The sequence below is a fragment of the Scleropages formosus genome, chromosome 7 (genome assembly GCF_900964775.1).
Source record: "Scleropages formosus chromosome 7, fSclFor1.1, whole genome shotgun sequence".
Classification (NCBI taxonomy): Eukaryota; Metazoa; Chordata; class Actinopteri; order Osteoglossiformes; family Osteoglossidae; genus Scleropages; species Scleropages formosus.
In genome coordinates this window covers 29,498,713-29,517,239 of record NC_041812.1, presented here as the reverse complement: position 1 = coordinate 29,517,239, position 18,527 = coordinate 29,498,713, and the positions used below count along the sequence as shown (strand labels likewise).

At 44.9% G+C, this 18,527-nt stretch overlaps 1 protein-coding gene across 6 annotated transcripts in view; it reads left to right on the top strand.

Annotated features, from left to right (window-relative positions):
* phf21ab (PHD finger protein 21Ab) overlaps positions 1-18,527 on the top strand; it is a 51,389-nt gene that overhangs the window by 10,638 nt on the left and 22,224 nt on the right. For all 6 annotated transcript variants that reach the window (XM_018743395.2, XM_018743396.2, XM_018743399.2 and 3 more), the window contains exon 6: positions 1,544-1,609. In XM_018743395.2, the coding sequence (XP_018598911.2) occupies positions 1,544-1,609 (66 nt within the window). The remainder of the gene's footprint in view (positions 1-1,543; positions 1,610-18,527) is intronic.

Below are 18,527 nucleotides of genomic sequence, written 5' to 3'. Positions count from 1 at the left end.
GTGTCACAAGCCACCAGGATTGATAGAGGTACTTGCTGCTGCTGTAGACACTCTTCTATATTTACATTTATGTTTGTTTATTTAGCAGGTGATTTTCTCCAAAGCACCTTCCAATGAACTCTATGTAGTGTTATCAGTCCACACACCTTATTCACCGTGGTGACTTACACTGCAAGATACACTACTTACAATGGGTCACTCGTCCATCTGTGAAACGCGCACACTTTCTCTATATTTACACTTGAGCCATGTACACAGCCTGGAAGGAACTTGGGAGAAAGTACCTTTCTTAACAGTATCACAGTAGACCACTATTTTGAGTTCAAGTGGTTGTTACTGTCATTTTTCTATATGTCTTGTATACAGTGGAACAAATTACTGTCTTTCAGTACTTGCATTTAAACGTTTCACAGTGGATGGTCTCATAGCACAGTTTGTAATATTCAGGGGCATAATTTATAAGTTTTACTTGGACCTCTCCATAAATGTGGCCAAACACATCCCAGAGTAGTCGCAGTAGGTAGTGTGGTGGTTACATCCTTTTACCTGCACTCATGGGATCAAATCTCTGCCCCAACAGTAGTAAACTTGAGCAGTGTATGTAACTTGAACTGATACAGTAAGAATTACACTGCTCTATAAATGGGGAGATTGTTGCTGCCTTGGAGAAAAGCATTAGCTAAATGAGTGAATGAATAAAGTGTGTGCATGCTCACATGTGAAAAGACCAAGCGCTGCGTTTGCTGAATGGAAAGGAAAACTTGTGATGTTTTGGGGAAGCAAATTTTCATTTTCAATGTCTTCTGCAATCGTATGCATAAATACAGATATTTCGTAAGTGCAACTGAAATTGGGTAGTAACCAGAGAAAAGTGAAATTTTGCACTGAACAGACATCGAATTGCCAAGCTTTACTCATATACCCTGCAGTCTGAGTGTCGCTCCTCTGTGTCTGCGAAGGAACAGGACATATGAGAGGAAATGGTCTCTCTCCTCTGTTACCATTAAGGCAGTCTTAACACAGCTCACCTTGTTAAAGTGTTTACCCTGTGAGCATTTAATTCACTGGCTGGCGTGCTCACCGGTGGTAAAACTGTTCTGCTGCAGTGGTGTGCTTTTTTGCCAAGTAATTCACCAAGTCACTTCAAGAGTACAAAGGCACATAATTAATCTTGTGTAGTCTTTCGGGGGGTCTCTAAGGGACCGAGAAGTGGGTGGGAGCGTGGGGGATCGTTGTTGTGGGTAAATTGTGTCACCGGGTCCAGTGGAACAGCTCCAGGGCCTCATCACCATGCTGAAGCAGGTCCTTTGCTATCAGGAGGTGGCCAACACACTCTAGTCTTTACTACTTGTTGCTCACAGCAGCGATGGCCCTTCTGGAACGCAAGATGAACATGTACAACAGCTTTGTCTTCTCATCCCAGGCAGTTTTGTCCATCTTCCTGATGAGGTGGAAGATTTGCCAAACACATTTTGCTGTGATCCTGTGGCGGATGGAGACACGCTCTAACAAGTTGTTGCTCACTATGTCTCACCTTTTTCAGAATGTGGATTTGAAGAAGCAGCTCCATGAACTTCAAGCTAAGATCACAGCACTGAGCGAGAGGCAGGTAAGATATTGAATCCGAGGTTCTTCTTGGAGTTTTAAAAAGGTGTCTCTCTCCATGTGGTCGTACACACCTATCTTTCAGCATTTGTTCAGTTTATCACTTCCACGTCTTATACGTTGGGTCTTGCGTTGGCCACCTTCAAAGCAGGTGTGCAGAAATATGTGACTTTTCTCTACATTCATCCTTTGCCATCAGCTGAACACAGCAGGTCTGTACAATGGGTGCAGACCATATAGGTCCAGCAAATTTTGTGTGCATGTGTACAGTACATCCTACACAGTAAAAGAAATTGTCTCCATATAAGCAAAGATTGTAATAGCTGTGCAATGTTATTAGGTACTTTTTCTTGCTTTTGCAAGGTAAATGGTCTTCAGTAGGCTAAGCTTTGAAACTTTCTGTAAGGTTTGGAACCTTAAAGTTTAATGTTATGTGTTTGCGTAAATGTTCGTGTGGTAAAGCATAGAAAAAGTTCCAGTAAGGAAATGGCTGAAACTGACATTTTACTGAGCAGGTTAAGTATCCATTCCTTTGTGGTAAGACACAACGGTAATGCACTATGTAATCATTTAGCTGATGCTTTTCTCCAAAGCAGCTTGCAACATTAAGCTACCCATAATTATGTAGCCATTTATACAGTTGGGTAATTTTACTGGAGCAAATTAGGGTAAGTGCGTTGCTCAAGGGTACTACAGCTGAAAGTGGGGTTTGAACCTGCCACCTTTGGGTCGAAAGGCAGAAGCTTCAATTGCTACAGTCCCAACTGCTCCCAATAACATTGAGGCTGACTCCTCCATATTTGGAAGGGAAAGTAATCCATTGACAAATTCTGGTGCCTCACATTTCCTGGGCTATGGGGTTGGGACGTGACTTTGAATCGGACTCAGTCTGTGGAGTTTACGCCTCCCTGAGTTTGTGTTCGTTTTGTCCTGAAGCTGGAAGACAAGCTTGAGGTGAATTAGTAAATGTTTATTGCCTTTAATGCCCCTCATTTCCCCTTGTTGTGTATGTGCATGCGTGGGAAATTGTCCTGTGATGGCCCATCATCCGGATGGGCCTTCAGGATGTTCCCTGCCTCACATTCTATCTGTCCAGGAGTGGCTCATGGTGTACGTTGGACAGTTATTGCTGACGACTGGACGTTTAGGTGATGGTTTCACTAAAACTATTTCAGACTGAAAGTGGGGTCTGACAATTACCACAAGAAAACTTTATGGTACTTTCGTTCGAGTGAGAGCTAAGCAGCTTCCTAAAAGGGGTTTTGCCTGTTCTGCATGTTGTGACTTGCCTTGCAGGCCTTGGTGAATGCCCTCACAAGAGACTGACATGTACCCATGATCACGGCACCATCAGAGCTGAGTCCTTGTGACATTTCCTTCAAGCACTCTCAGACGCAGTTTGTGTCAACGCTTCTATTCTGGGTATCGATGAAGAAGAACCCCGTGTCCAGCCTTGAGAGTAGAGTACTACCACTTTAAAAAGAATGACTTTTTTTTTAAAAAAAAAAAAAAAAAAAAAAGTACTCCATATCAATCCTTTCAGCTCAGCTGTGCACTTGAAGGTTGATTGCCCTGTTGCATGATGGGAAGGCCCCATAGCAGGTGTTAGGGAGCAGAAATGAGATCCTATCAGGATGCAGGTCAAAACCACTGCTAGGTAGTGGGGAAACCGTTAGCCGTCAGTATTGAATTTGCTTGTTGTAGCAGGCTTGGTCCCAGCGCCTTGCATTTGGGGGGGGGTTTGGGAATAAGTGTTCAGCTCTCTGCTCTTCTGGGTGCCACAGCTGACACTTCCCTCCTTCTCTGGCTAATGCCTGGGTCAGTGCAGATAGATGACAGCACAGTAGAATTGAGAGTGCACCTTCTGAGTGTGTGGTTTTTTTTTTTTTGGGTCTGTGTTCTCAGTTGCCTTGCATCCTCAAGATTATTCATATTCCAGGCAGATGTCAGCTCAGAATATTGAATATAGGGCGTGCATTGTCTGCAGCACTGTGAGGAGAGAACTGGCAAGACAGTGAAGTGAATGCAGCCTTGTCTTTTTTTTTTTTTTTTTTTGTTACAAACAATTGTCTTGAAGGGGAGGAATCATTTAGTTAGTGGTCAGGATTCTGTGCTTTTACATTTTATGCAATGCATCATTGTATCATGAAGCAAGTTGCTGCAGCAGTAGCTACAGTGAGGGGAGGGTCTACTGAACTCTGTTTTCCTCTGCAGAGCTCCTCAGCAGCCCACCTTGCAGGAGCACAGTTAGACCTTCTGCAAGATTGGAGTCGAAGAATTTAAAGAGGGGGTGGCAAGAAGCACTTTGAAAGGAATTGGAGATGCGTTTTCAGGATTTAATGAATACAGGTCATTTTAATTTCCGAGTTAGGCTTTGAGAGACCCTTGCAGGTGTAACTTCCATTTAGGCTAGTGATTCATGGCGGGTTAATTGGAAGTTTAACATCATAAAGATTGTGACGGATAGCATGTGAACAAAGCGCTAATCTGTCCGTTTGCTTGGGGTGTCGGTTACATGCGGTGCGCTCATCGTCGATTAGGATGCTAATGAGCATTTGTTGAATTTATGTTTCTTCTTTTGATGTTACAAGCCTTTAATGTTGTGACACCAGTGCCCTTCCAAGGATGGGCGCTATTTATATTTTAAGCCGTTCATCAGCATGTGAATGCAAATGACAAGAGATATATTGAGTATTTAGGCTGTGTGTTTCCGAGTGTGCTTTATGAGGCCGCTGAACATTGTGGCAATAGCTACCTGTACGCTTTAGCAAAAGTGTTTTTCATTGATAGTCCTTTGTGGTCCTCGATTGAACCAAACACCTTTCATGGGTGATGCTAGACCCCTCCCTGAGAGCCTCTTCATACTCATTTATTTCACTGGGCTTTGAGTGTAATTCTATTAACAAACCAAGCAGCAAGTTATAACATGCAGTCTCCCCACGAGTTATATTTTAATTTTGATAATACAACCCCCGTCAAGGATACTATGTGCCACAGAGGAATGACATTTATTACCCATGTGGTTTTCACTCAGCAAAACTGTTCTTGCTATTGGAATGAAAGGTTCATAATTGTAGACTGATGATTGATTTATAATTGTGTATCAGTAAACTGATTTTATCCATTTGTGCCATAAAGTTTTCAAAGAGCGTTACATGTGAACTTATTCAAAAATACTTGAAACCATTATTCCGTTTTCTGACCTTATTAGTGTCTTAGTATCTGCTAGTTGACATAACTTGCGCCCCCATCAACTCATGGTGCTGCTCATGTAGCAAAGATTTTTGCTACTTTTTGTTAATATTTGCAGGCGTTACATTGTTTACTTGCCGCATACATGATAACTTGTGAACCTTTGATAATGTTAGCTTCTTTCACAAGGTCACGCATTTGTGCTTTCATCACTATCAGTTTTCTCAGTTAAAAGGGCTTTCCCCCTTTTAGATGCTCATTGATCTGAGAGGTTTTTCCTCTTTGTTTAATGTGGCACAGTGGGACTAAAGTGTTTAAGAAGCACTTTGTGAGAATCTTGCTTTGCCTTTTATTACACATGTATACTTTTGAACCCTTTGGCCTTGAGCAGTGTCAGACATCGTGCAGAAGGCCGTAGAAGTCTCATTGGTCGAGGATCTTCTTTTACGCTGCCCTTGCTCAGACCAAACCGTCTCCATGCTGACTTTACTTAACTTGGCACAGTAATTGCCACTAATCAGGTCTTGTTCATTTTTACTGCTAATCAGCTCTGTGATAACTCCAAAGCCAGTAGTTCAGGGCGAAGGTGCTGCGTGCATTTGAATCTTTGATTCTTTTTATTGTTTTAAATTCTTCACTGAGTACACATGTAGAATATGTACATATATTTTAGACTTTTGTTAGAAGTGTCTATCAGTTACATAGACTATTTCAACATGACTATATCTGTATAATTGTTGTGTTTAGCACAGCATATTTGCTGCTGCCGTTTCATCCTTTATGATGTTTCATCATAAAAAGGCATAGTGACAGTTGGAATGCTTGTGGTAGTGCTGCCTTGCACTCAAAATACCCAAGTTCCAAGCCCACCTCCTGCTGTAGTACCCTTGAGCATGGTACTTACCCTGTATTGATCTAGTGTGGAATACCCAGACATATAAATAAGTGAGTTATTGTGAGCAGCTCAATATATACACCTAACCAACTTATAAACTGGCAGCTATGAAAAAGTTGGACAGGTGACCAGCAGCAGTGAATAAGTTTAATAAGACAAGATGGTAATATCGGTGTGCTATCCTACCACAAGCTCTCTGGCCCCTTCTGGTTAAAGTTCTGAATCAGAAGAAAGAGAGGCTGTTACCTCCACAGGTGGCTTTGTGTACTTCAAAGTTTGAGCAGCATTATCTTACACAGCCAGTCACGTAGACATGATCCAGTGGAAGGAGGTGCAAGTTGATGTAGGAGTAGGTGTGTGCAGGAATAGAGGAAGAAAAGATAGCACAAAGGCTCGTGGAAATATCTCTGGAGAGCAGAGCCCCAGTGGATGAAGTTTTTGATCCAGGCAGTTTACAGTGTTGCAGCATTGGAGTACATCCTCAGCAGTTGCCCAAGAACACTACGTGAGGGTGACAGTCTGTCACTGGGGGGGGGGATCGATCGCACACAGTACAATCTGCCAGCAGGCAAGACAGGCCGTGGCATTTGTGAAGGAAGGTGAAAGAGTAGAATCACCACCTAGCGTCAGTTCAGGTCAGGACACCCAGTCCTGCTCCATGATTGGCAGTTAATGGTTGATTTAGGAAGGAAGCTGATGTTTCCAGCCACTATCACAGAGACATCATGTTGGTGTTGGAAGTTTCTAAGCAAGTAGTCTTGAGCTTGCAGTTCATTGAAAAGACTGGATGAAAGAAACAAATTAATAAAGGATGACAAGGCAAGAGGAATTAGTTGGAGCAAGTTGGAACCAAGCTTTAGGGTAAAGTCTGTGCCCATCAGAGTAGGCAGCAGTCGCTTTGCAGAGAAGTCTTTGAATAATGCCTCTACGGTCTTGATTATCATGCGCAGCCAGAAGAGGAAGGCTATGAAAGTTGTTACAGAGCTTCTTAAAAAGGCTATGGATCCAGATATTTGTGTCATGAGCTCAAGGTAGTGCTACCTGCCAGCAGGCTGGGTTCCGATTGAACCTGGTCATGTTGCCTAGACAGGGGTGTCTGATATTGAAAGACCAGAAACGTCCGTTGCTTTGGAGAAAAGCTTCAAAATGTACAGCATGAATAAATGAAATCACTATCAATAAATGGAGACCTCAATCAAACCCCTTTCTGAGGCACAGTAACCTTTTGTTTTGGAATGCTTTAAGAAATCAGTTTGAATTGCTTTCTGTCTCAATCTTGGAGACCATTTTGTCGTCATTGTTGGCTGTCCACAGCACTGTCATCCGCCCAGGTAGAGCCTACAAGCTCCCTGGGGGTCCCTGTGGATGTACAGTCCCGCTCCCCCAAGGGTCATTTCAAAGTTCTGCAAGCTGAATAGGCAACTCTTCCCAAACGGCAAATCCCTTAAAGCCGTGTGACATTTATGACCCACATCTGAGGGAATTTTCTCACATGTAGGAGGTACACTTGCCAAAGTACCACTGCTGCCCAGCCATGCTGTGCTAGTTATGGCCTGTTTTGATTGGGGGCAGGCTGGCGCTCGCTGTTTCCACTGGCAGCCTGCAGCACAAAGCAGAACAGAGCGTACCCAGTCGAGGTGATGGGGCAAGACAGGGGGCAGAGATATGGGCGCAGAGAGTCGTTGCGGTATGGGCTGGTGTGTGAAATTAAGTAAGGGACACTTAAGTCAGTTTAAAGGTTTTAATAACAAAAATACAGTATATTTATTTGTCAGGGGTGGGAAGTTAAGAAATGAAGCAATACCTTTCATATACCCAAATAATTAAATGACTAAACCACCCTTCCAGTATTTTTTACAACTTTCTTCCATTTTCTGAATTTCTGAGAAATCTGCTGATCCAGGGTCTTGTCTCTGGTGTTGCTAGGTGAGATGGGACAAGTGCAGGATTTGGCTATTCTGCTGGAGACCATTAGGCTCAACTGTGTATGAGGGAGATGGAGAAGAAAGATCACTGTAGAAAGTCTAGTCTTTAAGGACATCATACTCCCTCTGAATCACCATAAGCAAAAAGTCTGGCCAACCAAATGGCCAAGCTCAGGGTTTAGGTACAGACTTTAATATGACCTTCAGACACTGGAGTTGCCTTGTATTTTTCTCTCTGGTTCTCTAAGGGATGAACTTTGTTCACTGAAATAATTAGCTCTTACTTTTATTCCTGCTTCCTACTATCCACACGCGTGGTTCACACATTCCGCCTCCATGTGCTTCCTTCTCTATTTGGATGAGATTCTCGACAGACCATGCTTCATGGGGGACTGTGTTTCTTAGCAACAGGTACAAACATATGTGCCTTGTTGGACAAAACTCTTTGTAGACTGTTAACAGCCAGCCAGACCTTTCTCCTTTGCACCTGTGCCTGTGGTTTTTGGGTGGTGTTGTGGTCTATGGGCTGCGTCCCAATCCTCGTTGGCCAACCTTTGACTTGGATGTCACAGTAGAATCCACAAGACGTTTCTGTTTTGATTTGATTCCTGCTCAACTGAGCGTCATCTTCACACAGTAACTGTGCAGTAGTATCACCTGCCAGCTGTAACAAAGCATCAGCTGCTGCTTTTTTTTTTTTTTTTTCCCTGAAATCATTTCCAGATTGATTGTTTTCTTCAGAACTTCGATTTTATTAAATAGCTTGTCAAATAAGATTGTCACTAGCCTTTTTTCAAGCTTCTTTTTTTAAAATAATTATTCCAGTGCAGTGTAATAAAAAAAAGCATTTAATGATCATTGATTCCTCATTCCATTCTGTCCCCACCTTTTTACGTGCACATGAAAGCACAAAAACTATAGCGAAAAGGTACATTTTTACTTGTACTGTGTCCCATTGATTTAGTTTTTCCATCAGTAAGTTTGTTTTTAATTGTGCCAAATCATCACTTTGTAAATATTGGGACATTAAAGTTTAAAGTGTGATTTTTGGTTTTCTTGCATCCGGCAAGAGGGGTGTGTGACCTTTGCTTTTTCAGCTGTACTTAACACAAAGTGCCTTTTTTTCTGTGACTGATGCATTTCACAAACACACAAGGATAATTGGTATAATGGCTCAAACCAAATATGGTAGCAGGGGCAGTGGCTTTGCTGCCCAAGGGGGCCTGCAGGAGCACGCTGCCTCCCTGCACCCAATGCCAGCTCCACTTTTCTGCATGGGTGGCTCATGCCCTTCTGCCTCGCCGTCCCCAGAAGGGAGATGCTTTGAGCAGAGGGCTCAACCGGGATATAGCAAGGATTAAGCTGCGGAAAGGGATCGGGCAAGCAGCAGAAGTGCGGCCACCAGATACGGCTTCCTGACCCCCGTTACCCGTAGTGTGATGTCTGGGGCCAAAGCAGCGGGGGACTCTGGCCCCTCGCTGGCTCCTGTCCAGGAAACGGGAGGTGTCAGAAGGAGATAAGGCGGCTGGCCTGGTGAGCCAACCCCTAGGGAAGCCCTCATCAGAGATGATTGCGTTAACAGCGACGGCGGGCGTCATGCTGTCACGTTGCAAACGAGGCAAATGCTTCAACCGGACCACTTTCCCTCCCCCGGCCGCTGATCTCTGCTCGTTTCCCCTACTCTGTTGACATATCATGTTAATGACATTTGAGACGGCACTCATATTCATACTGGTTTATATAGGTACAAAACATATGTATCCACATGCTAAGATACACTCCTGCTTATTTTTTTTTTTCCTCCTGCATCATACGCATTGCAGCTGTGTTTTGTTGTGGCTTATAGCATCTCTGTCAGGAAATTGCTGTAATGGAGTAAAAGCTTTTGTTCTTTTTAAATCCATACATTCAGCACTAAGTTTGTCAGAGTTTACCATTTAAAAAAAAAAAAAAACTACAGTACTTGAGAACGAATATATGGGCCTTTAGTCAGTACCACACCATCAGCAGCTCACAAAGCTGATTTATGTTCTGTCAAGAGGGCGGCACATTTCCGTAGAAGTTGAAAATAAACTCAACTGCTTTGGCTAGCACAAAGTCAATAGGATGGATTTTAAAGGCAGATTGCTGGCAAGTGAGAGGATTGCTCCTCTGTTTGCTTGGAACAAAAGGCATGCAGGACTCTACTTGTATTTTCCTTTTTCCAGAGGTGGGGGGGCTGGAGGTGTAAGAGCTAGCAGGTGTGCTGAATAATTGATGCTGCCCTACGTGGAGTTTTGCCTCCCATTGCCAACATGCCTGTTTGCCACCGTTGTTGGAAACCCACTGGCCTGGAAGTAATTAAAATATGGAGTGCTGGCTTTTGTGGAGACAGCAGCTTGGGCCATGGATGCAGGCTAGGCATTGCATGGAGACAATCCTCTATTAATAATGATATTTGATTTTGAAAATGGTTAAATTTATTACTGTGTTTGCTTTGTTTATTTCCTCCCACAGTCTAAAGGTGTGTTTGTAAATGTGAGTTAATGAGTGTATGTGATAGCCTTGTGATGCACTGGAATCTCATCTAGGATGTACCCTCCCTCATGCCCTCTGTTTCTGGGATAGCTTTGACTACCACAACCCTGCACTGAACAAGTGGTTTTTCATAGTGGAGGGATTCATTATTATTATTGTTGTTGTTATTTGTCTAAACCTGTAACGGGACCACATTTGGTTGCTTTCAGTTATAGTCACACCCACACTAAATGGATTCTCTGAAAATGTCTCGCTTTAGTGAGGATGTAAACAGCAAAATACATAAATCTCGTATCTCATTTTAATGTATATTTCTGCAGAAAATTTTTTTTTTTTTTTTTTGGCTTAAAAAAAAACTTTAGCTTTGAGCCATCAGAAAAGTAGCTGCTGAGTCAACATGATTCCTTATTGGCTTAAAGTAGGTAATCTCGGCAGATATATGAAACCACGCAGCTCATTCGTGGTGAAGAAAATTAGTGTCGCTCTTATTGATGTGAATATCTGTTGACATGAATGCTACCATTATTGGTTTGCCAACATCTGTCGTTGTGAGACTGATTACGTTTTTGGTCCAAAAGCAGTGTACTTTGCTCCAAATAAGCCAGTTAAGTCAGCTGGGTAAGAGAAGGGCAGAAATGTATGCTTCACAGTCATTCTGTATTGATGCAATGATTCCTGGGTAATTCCTGCTGCATGTTGTATGTCTGTAACAGACCCTACCCTCAACTTTTTGGGACTGGACTTGGGCCCAACAGCTTGTCCCACAGCTAAAAGGAGGAGGGAAAATAGTCCTCCCCCTTTTCCTCTTATTGATTCTGAAAATGTTACACAGCAGTTTTTTTTTTTATTTTTATAAAAACCCCTCTATAAATTCTTTATGGCTTTATTCCTGGTTGAGAATGAAATATATTGTGGCATGTATTTTCCTTGCGACACGATTTTGTTCCCCTCCAGTGTCAGTAAAATGCATGAATTATTAACGCGCTATCCAACTGAGACAATCGGATTCAAATGGGCCTTCCCAATTGGCCGCTTGAACTGTATTAGGTCTTATGGATAGTTTGCTCTTGAGTAAATGCCCACATTGGCAACATACACTGCTCGTGTTTGTGTGTTTGTCATGCAAATAGTACACGGTGTCTGATATATCAGTATATCAAACTGTGCGGTTGGAGGACAAACTTGAGAAACGTAAGGTATGAACGAAATAACCTGATGCTGTTATGTCTCAATACCCCATTGATGCCATTTGTTATTGATTTATTTGTCATTTAACGTGCGCCTCTGTAATAGTTCAGGTTATTTATGAAGGTGGCTGTTGTGGAAAAACAGCTCAGTGCTGTTTGTTTCGGTTGGAGTCTTTCTTGCCCTGACTTTCCTATTTAATTATTTTTAGCTGTTATTTGTCTGTCTTAATCCAAGGTGAGTTACGATGTGCGGTATGTACACTAAGCTAACTGGATAGCTGGTAACAATCATTAGGGCTGCTCCCACCTTTGGATCCAAAGTTTGCTGCTTCGAACATCACCTCCAGCTTTCGTGCCCTTGAGCAAGCTACTTACCCTAAATTGCTCCAGTAAAAATTACCCAGCTGTATAAATGGTTCAATAATTGTGAGTAGATTAACATTGTTAGTCACTTTGGAGGAAACCATCAGCTATGTGAATAAATGTAAATTACAGTGATTTTCCCCATTTGTACAGCAGGGTACTTTTCTGCTGCATCAGTTCCAGAGAAGTTCTTTGCTCAAAGCCACTAGAGTCGGACTGAGGATTAGAACCCGGGTCCTTTGATTACAAGGCAGTGGCTCTAACCGCTATACAACCTGCTCCCCCTGCCAATTATAGAACCCGAACAGCAATAGAGACATCATGGATGACATCCCTGACAGCAGCGATGAAGCACACGTTGGTGGTTATTTTCGTGAAACAGCCCTTTGGAGGAGAATGACAGTTTGCCAGCGACAGCTAGCTTGGACAGAGCGTGGACCACTCGTCGCATGCATTAAAGAAAGGCCTTCCAAGAACATGCAAGACCATTGACGGCCTCGCAGCTAGGCCAAAAGGAACCCATTTCAACTCCAGCGTGGGCCTGGCGGTTGGGGGACTGTGCCCCACTCGAGGATCTTGAGTACCTTTTTGGTCCATTAGCCTCACTATGTGTTACGAGAAACTGAGGCTACGCACAAGAGTTGGAGGTTTTCTCGGCGCATGCGTACCTTCGCACAGGGCGCTTTTCACAGCAGGGCCTGGGAAATCTGCCCCTTCCACTCTTTGCAGCAAAAACAAATGCCGCTGAGCTCAGCCTATAGTCTGTTGGGTTCTTTAAAGCTGTACCGTAACTATATAAGATCCAAGAAATGCGATTTGCCGTGGTCCATAATTTGATTTGGGAAGAATTTGAAGTGTGCCCAGCAGAGGTACACGGCATCCGCAAGGACTTTGAATGGGTTCTTCGTCTTTATTCTCCCTGCTCACGTCCAAGCTGCTGGTGCATGTAGTGAAAACACACTCGCATGCCAAGGTTGTGTTTCTGCTCTCTGCTGTGAATGTACAGTTTAGCTTGAGCTGAAGTCTTCGGTTTCAGAAAGTGCGGTTTGAGGCCAGTGCATTATTAATGTGCACGTGTGTCACCGTGAAGGGCAAGATGGATTGGTCTGATGTCTTCCTCTTGCTTTCTTGCTGCCACATCTACCTGTTGAAATATTGGGGGATGGGGGGCAGGATTTTTGGACAAATGATCTTTTCCTTTTTCTTTTTTTTAATGTTCCGCATCACTTTTTAAACTTTCTGTCACATCTTACTAAACAAGAAAATTGCAGAGACTCCACAGGTGAGACCCCGAAATTACGTTGAAATGCGTTTCGGGCTCACTTTCATTCATTTTTGCCTTGTAAAGATTTTAGCACCACGATGAGGGTGAGAAATGACCTTGAGGTGGTCAAAATGAGGGCTGCATTTTACAGCAAGGACAATTTGAGCAGGCTGAGAAAGACTGCTGGAGAAGAGCGGAGGAGAAGATGGTGTGCCTGGTGATGGGTGTGAATGAGTGCTCCGTGGTGCTCGGGTGCACCATTGCTTGCTCCTCTTCAGCGTGACTCTTCGTGGCGTGCTGCTACTCTGCCTCTGGCCTTCATCTTCATTCAGGCCTACGTTTTAGAGAGCTGAAAAACAACCATTAATGAAACTGGAGAAAAAAAGGAATGGTGGAGAGAGGAGTACCTTGCAGTTTTTGTGGGACTGAGGCTCATGGAAGAGTGTCTTCTAAATAAAATCCAATTAATGTATATTGTGGAAGAAGCACGAGAAGTCTTCATTTTGTTCTTTTTATATCATGCTCCTTATGGTTTTTTTTATTTTCCTTCTCTTCTCCCCCCGTTGCGACTGAAGTTAGCATCTGCTCGCCGTTTCCATGAAAAGCAGAGATTTAGTTTGTACATCTGCTGCGAAGGTTTCTCCGGTGGTTCGCTCTCACCGGATTGGCTGTTCAGACCTAATCCGTGACCTATTTCTTCTCAACAAACAGCTGATTTTAATTTTTTTTTTTTTTTTTTTCCCCCTTCTCCCCCCCCTCTCTGAGCAGACTGCAGCAATAGCAGCATGAACAACACTCTGGCTGAACCAGAAACACTCTTCTTTTCTCTCCCTGCAGGCATTGAAAGAGACTTAAGAGGTTCTCTTTTTATAATAAAAAAAAAAAAAAATGTTCCGTCAAAGATGTTGAGTGCTCATGCGTGTTATGTGAATTAGATTACATTTTGTAACACTGATAAATTATGGCCAAATGTATTTCACACACAAGGTGGCTCCATTTCAGTAGTTAAGACGCAAGTGTTTTTAATCCCCCCCCCCCCCCCCCCCCCCCCCCCTTTGTACAGAATGTCTGCTGTGTTCTATTTTTTGCAAACACCGAGTGAGTGTGAGACTGCAAGTGTGATTTCGAGTGCCAGGAGAGTTGTCCCCTCTCATTCCGTACAAAAGCGAGGGGGGAGCAGTGAACCGCAGGCTGCCATGTCCTTAGTCCTTATCAGAGCGCTGCACAATGTGGGCTGTGCACATTAACTGCTGTCCAAAGTGTTTGGGCGCTGCCGCACGTTTCGTTTGTTTTATTTGCGCAGAAGCCTGTGCGCTTAGACAGGCTGCGGTGAAAGGCTCGAACCTTCTTTCCTGTCCGCCGCAAGGAGGCTAATTGTCGTGAAGGCTGAAGGCGAATGAGCACACGAGGGGAAGGGGGGTGTCCAGCACAGCTTCTGTAAGGCCAGGTGCCTTCTCTCCGTTTAGGTGGCTTCATCCTTCGTTCCGCCGAGCTCGAAGCGTCGTTCAAAAGTACTTAGGGTTCTTGCTCTTTGCGAGAAGGGCCAGTTAATTGAAGCAGGTACAGGGCTCGTGCAGTCCTTCGCTTTCTGAAGTGGGCGTGCGTGCGTGCGTGCGCGTCCCCGAAGGGCCAACGGCTGGAGTTGCTCGCTCCGCAGATGTGAGCGTCGCGTCCAAAGCCGTCTGTTCCTGTATCACGCCGCTCGCACAGATGAGCCCGTGGGCTGGGCACTAACCGCCGTTACTCTGCCCCCTCCGGTTTCTGCTGCTTCGTTGCAAGCGCTTCAGCTGTGTCCACCACTGTAGCGGGGAGTCTAGGGTAGGACAGAAGGGCATCCGCCGTCCACTGATCCACTCGCTCTTTTCTCATGCCTGCTTTTTTCCCCACACACAAATAAGAATGCAGGCAAGGATTACTGTTACGCAGAGCCTTTCGGTCTCAGCCGCAGACATTCCCTTCCTTACCAGTCGCACCACGTGTTTATGAATTTGCAAACCGAAAAATAGAGTTTCTCTTGCAATTATTAATTATCTTATTTAATAAAACCATTGTGAATGACGAGTGTTTCAAAACGCCTGTACTGTACCTCGGGTGTTGAGATTTGCCGCTTCTGATCTTATGGTCCGTTAAAAGGAGATTGCAAAGTGTTCTTGGTCATCTGTACGTGTAAGTGGGACAAATTCTGTGTAATTGAAGGCACGCGCCGAGACGTTTAAACACGGCTGAGGTGCGGACGGGACTGCAGGAGCAAGCGAGTGAACGTGTGCCTGCTACGAGCTGCCTCGCTGCTCTGAGAGAGAGCAGTGTGAGGCAGGAGGCAGTGTGAGAGGAATTTCAATCGAGAGCCCTGCGCGCCGCTTAAATACCATCCGTGGCACAGGGGGTCGGGTTGGGTTGGGCAGGGCAGGGATGCACCTGAGAGAGCAGCCGTGTCTTTTTGGGTCGGCAGGAGAAACGTGAAATCGGACAGCGGAGGAGGCGATTGAATTAGAATTGTCGTTCCTAAACCCATTTGCGAGGCTCCTCCCATGCGCGGCCAGAGAATGGCTTTTTATGAGTTTCTGCCAAATCGATAGTCTCTACAGCAGGAGTGCGTCCCGGTGTCGGTCAGTGGGCAAGAATCCTGCTTAAATCCGATCGAGGTATCTAATCGGCTTCCAGGTTTCTTGCGATAGGTTTTTGTTTGCTTTTGTTTTGTTTTGTTTTGTTCCCTCCTGCAGGGGAGCGTCGCCACCAGCGCTATGGAACTGTTGTCGAGGGGAAAGCGGCACGTCTGCGTACGAGTTTAAACTTGTGCCCCGGTGTAGCTGGTTAGAAAGGGCGCCGTGCTACAGAGCACGCTGCACTTTGCCATCTGTTGTCTGCTTCCCTTGAGAGAGGGCGCAGGCTTCTCTACGTTGTGAAAGGGCCTTTAACTACTTGTAAGGCTCTTCCGTTTTCCCTCTCCCTTAACTGCGACACGTAGGGTGCATTGTGAAACACAAGTCGATTTCCTCCCCCTACCACCTTTTGGGATGTTTGCCATGACAAGGAGAGTCGGGGAAAGTGGTATTCTTTGCTAAGCATCATCATTCTCGACGTGCTGTCGAAGGAGGCAGCGGAGGTGGGGTGAGGTGCTGCTGGATTGAGAGCGAAGAATAAAATACAGGCCTTTGTGGGGAGAGGGAGAGGGAGAGAGGGGGGGGGGAACAAGCAAGCAAGCTGCCAGTTCCATTCTGAGGCAGTGAGACACCTGGCACTGCTGCGATACACTCCTCACGCTGCAGATGCCCTGAAGGAAGCAGTGGAGGATCAGGCATCATGCATTTTCACCCTCCCTGATGGTCGAAGAGTAAGGGAAACCCTACCCAGCGTGCTCAGCAGGTGCACATTGCCAGCATGGGCATGTAGAGAGACAAACACACACACACACACACAGTAGCCTTTCTGCCGCAGCCTTCAAGTGCAGGAGGAGCGTGACTCGGATGTCAGGCCTTGTGCTTCTTTTCTGTCCTTTTGTCCTTGAGCCGACGTGTGCGCACTGCCCCACTCTTTTTACTGTGCTCTGCAGTGGATACGCTAAAGGGGTTGCACTTTGTCAAATAGTAATACTATTACTAATGCACCTTGGTGAATAAGGTGTGTGTGGGCTGGTAACACTACATGGAGTTCGTTGCAAGTCGCTTTGGAGAAAAGCATTTGCTAAATAAATAAATGTAAATGTAATAATAATGAAGGCTCATCAGGTCGAGTTCCCTTGCACCCAAAGGATCCGGGTTTGAATCCCCACTCCCACTGTAATACCCCTAATCAAGGTACTTGTCATAAATTGCTCCAGTAAAAATTACCCACCTGTATAAAGGGGTCAATAAATGTTAGTAGCTTAGTGTCAAAACCTAAAGTTGAGTTATTTCCGCGAAATGAGTAGGTAAAAACACAAAATGACAAAATTGTCATGTTCTCTCAGCCATGGAGTCAGTAGGATTTTAATGTACGGGGCTGCTTGTCTGTTGATGATTTGAACGTGCTTATGTGGAAATGTAGCCTGGATGCAGAGCTCTGCTTTAATGTTCAGCGCTCTGTGTGTTGATCATGTCATGCAGTATGCACACGTTGTTTGCACTGACTCACGCACTCATAGTTTACATTTATTTATTTATTTATTTAGTTTCTCACAGCAACTGGTTGAACTCCATCCACTTAATCTCCTCCTCTGTAAGACTGGGGGGGGGGGCACACCCACCCGAGTGAAATGGACTAGTATTTTCTCTCTCTCTCTCTCTCTCTCTCTCTCTCTCTCTCGGCCAGAGTCACTTAGCAGCAACTGCTGAGGACTCTTGTGCTGGGAGGGACAAGAAGAAGCTGCTGCTGTTCCTGCTGCGCTTCACTCATTCGTCACGTTGCGTGGAATAATCTTGTTCCTAAGGTTAACTGTGAAAGACAGATAACTGTGCTTGCGTGTGCCGCATCACCTTTGTGCAAAGCTCTCACGCGGCTCAGCTGTTCCAGTCCCAGGAGCCTTTGCTTCTTTTCTCTTGTATATCTCTTCCTGCCTTCTCTATTATCAGTTTTGTTTTTGTGAGCAAGCGTTTGATCCACGCAGTTGTAAAGATGTGCTAAGGACATATATGCTGGTGTCCTCCTTATTCCCTTTTTCAATCACTTTGGTTCTTTTCATCTGAGACCAAAGCGACAAACTTGCTTTTTTGATTAAAGGTTAATTAAAATCAAGCTTATTTCATGTGAATGCCAGCAACAAGTTGGCCAAAAAGTACAGTTTTGTCTGATCCAGAACAAAGTTGTAGGCATCCTGTGGAGTTTGTGCTCTCTCTCTCTCTCTCTCTCTCTCTCTCTCTCTTCAGGACCGACAGCCTTGTCGGTGGGTTTTGAGGGACAAGCAAGCAGCCTGCTGTGTGCTGCAGTGCAAGTCCACAGTTCCTGTGACAAAGTGCGACATGCGCCCCCTGTAGGCTCCGAGTGGGCATTGCACGCATCGTCTCTTCCCGTAACGTTTCCACACGAACAGTCTGTCGCAAGGATCTCCTTGTTGTCGGCGCGCTTCTCTCAGCTCGTTCTCATATGTTATTTACATCGGAACGCTCGTGAGCCGAGACGCTGCTTTTTTTTGACGGAATTGCTCCCGGAGGAAGGGCTCGCCCGCTATGGGCCGTGTCCGGGAAACGCCGAGCTGAAGGAGGCCCAGTTGTGCAGTGTACCGGCGCTGGTGTACTTGTCCGCTCGGCCAAAGGGAGGGTAGTGTGCCCACTATACAGGGTATTTAACTTTTTACGAGCCACAGTAATGCTTCCCAGTGAAGCTCACATCTTTCTCTTGGCTGCAGTCTTCTCTTTCAGCTGCCTCTTGTTTTACTCCGAGAGAGTAAAAAAGCATGGTTTTCTCAAAGAGCGGGTGGTTTTGAAGCAGCCGGAGAAGAGTGTTCTGGAACACGCGGCCGCCTCTGTCGGCGCAGCCTAATTTAATCTTCTGAGGAATAAGAACAGACTTTTTCTCTGCACTCTGCTGCCTTTGTTACTTCAAAAGCTTGGAGCTGAAATGGAGCTGAAGAAACGCTATTAACACATGTCTACCATATGACTGCA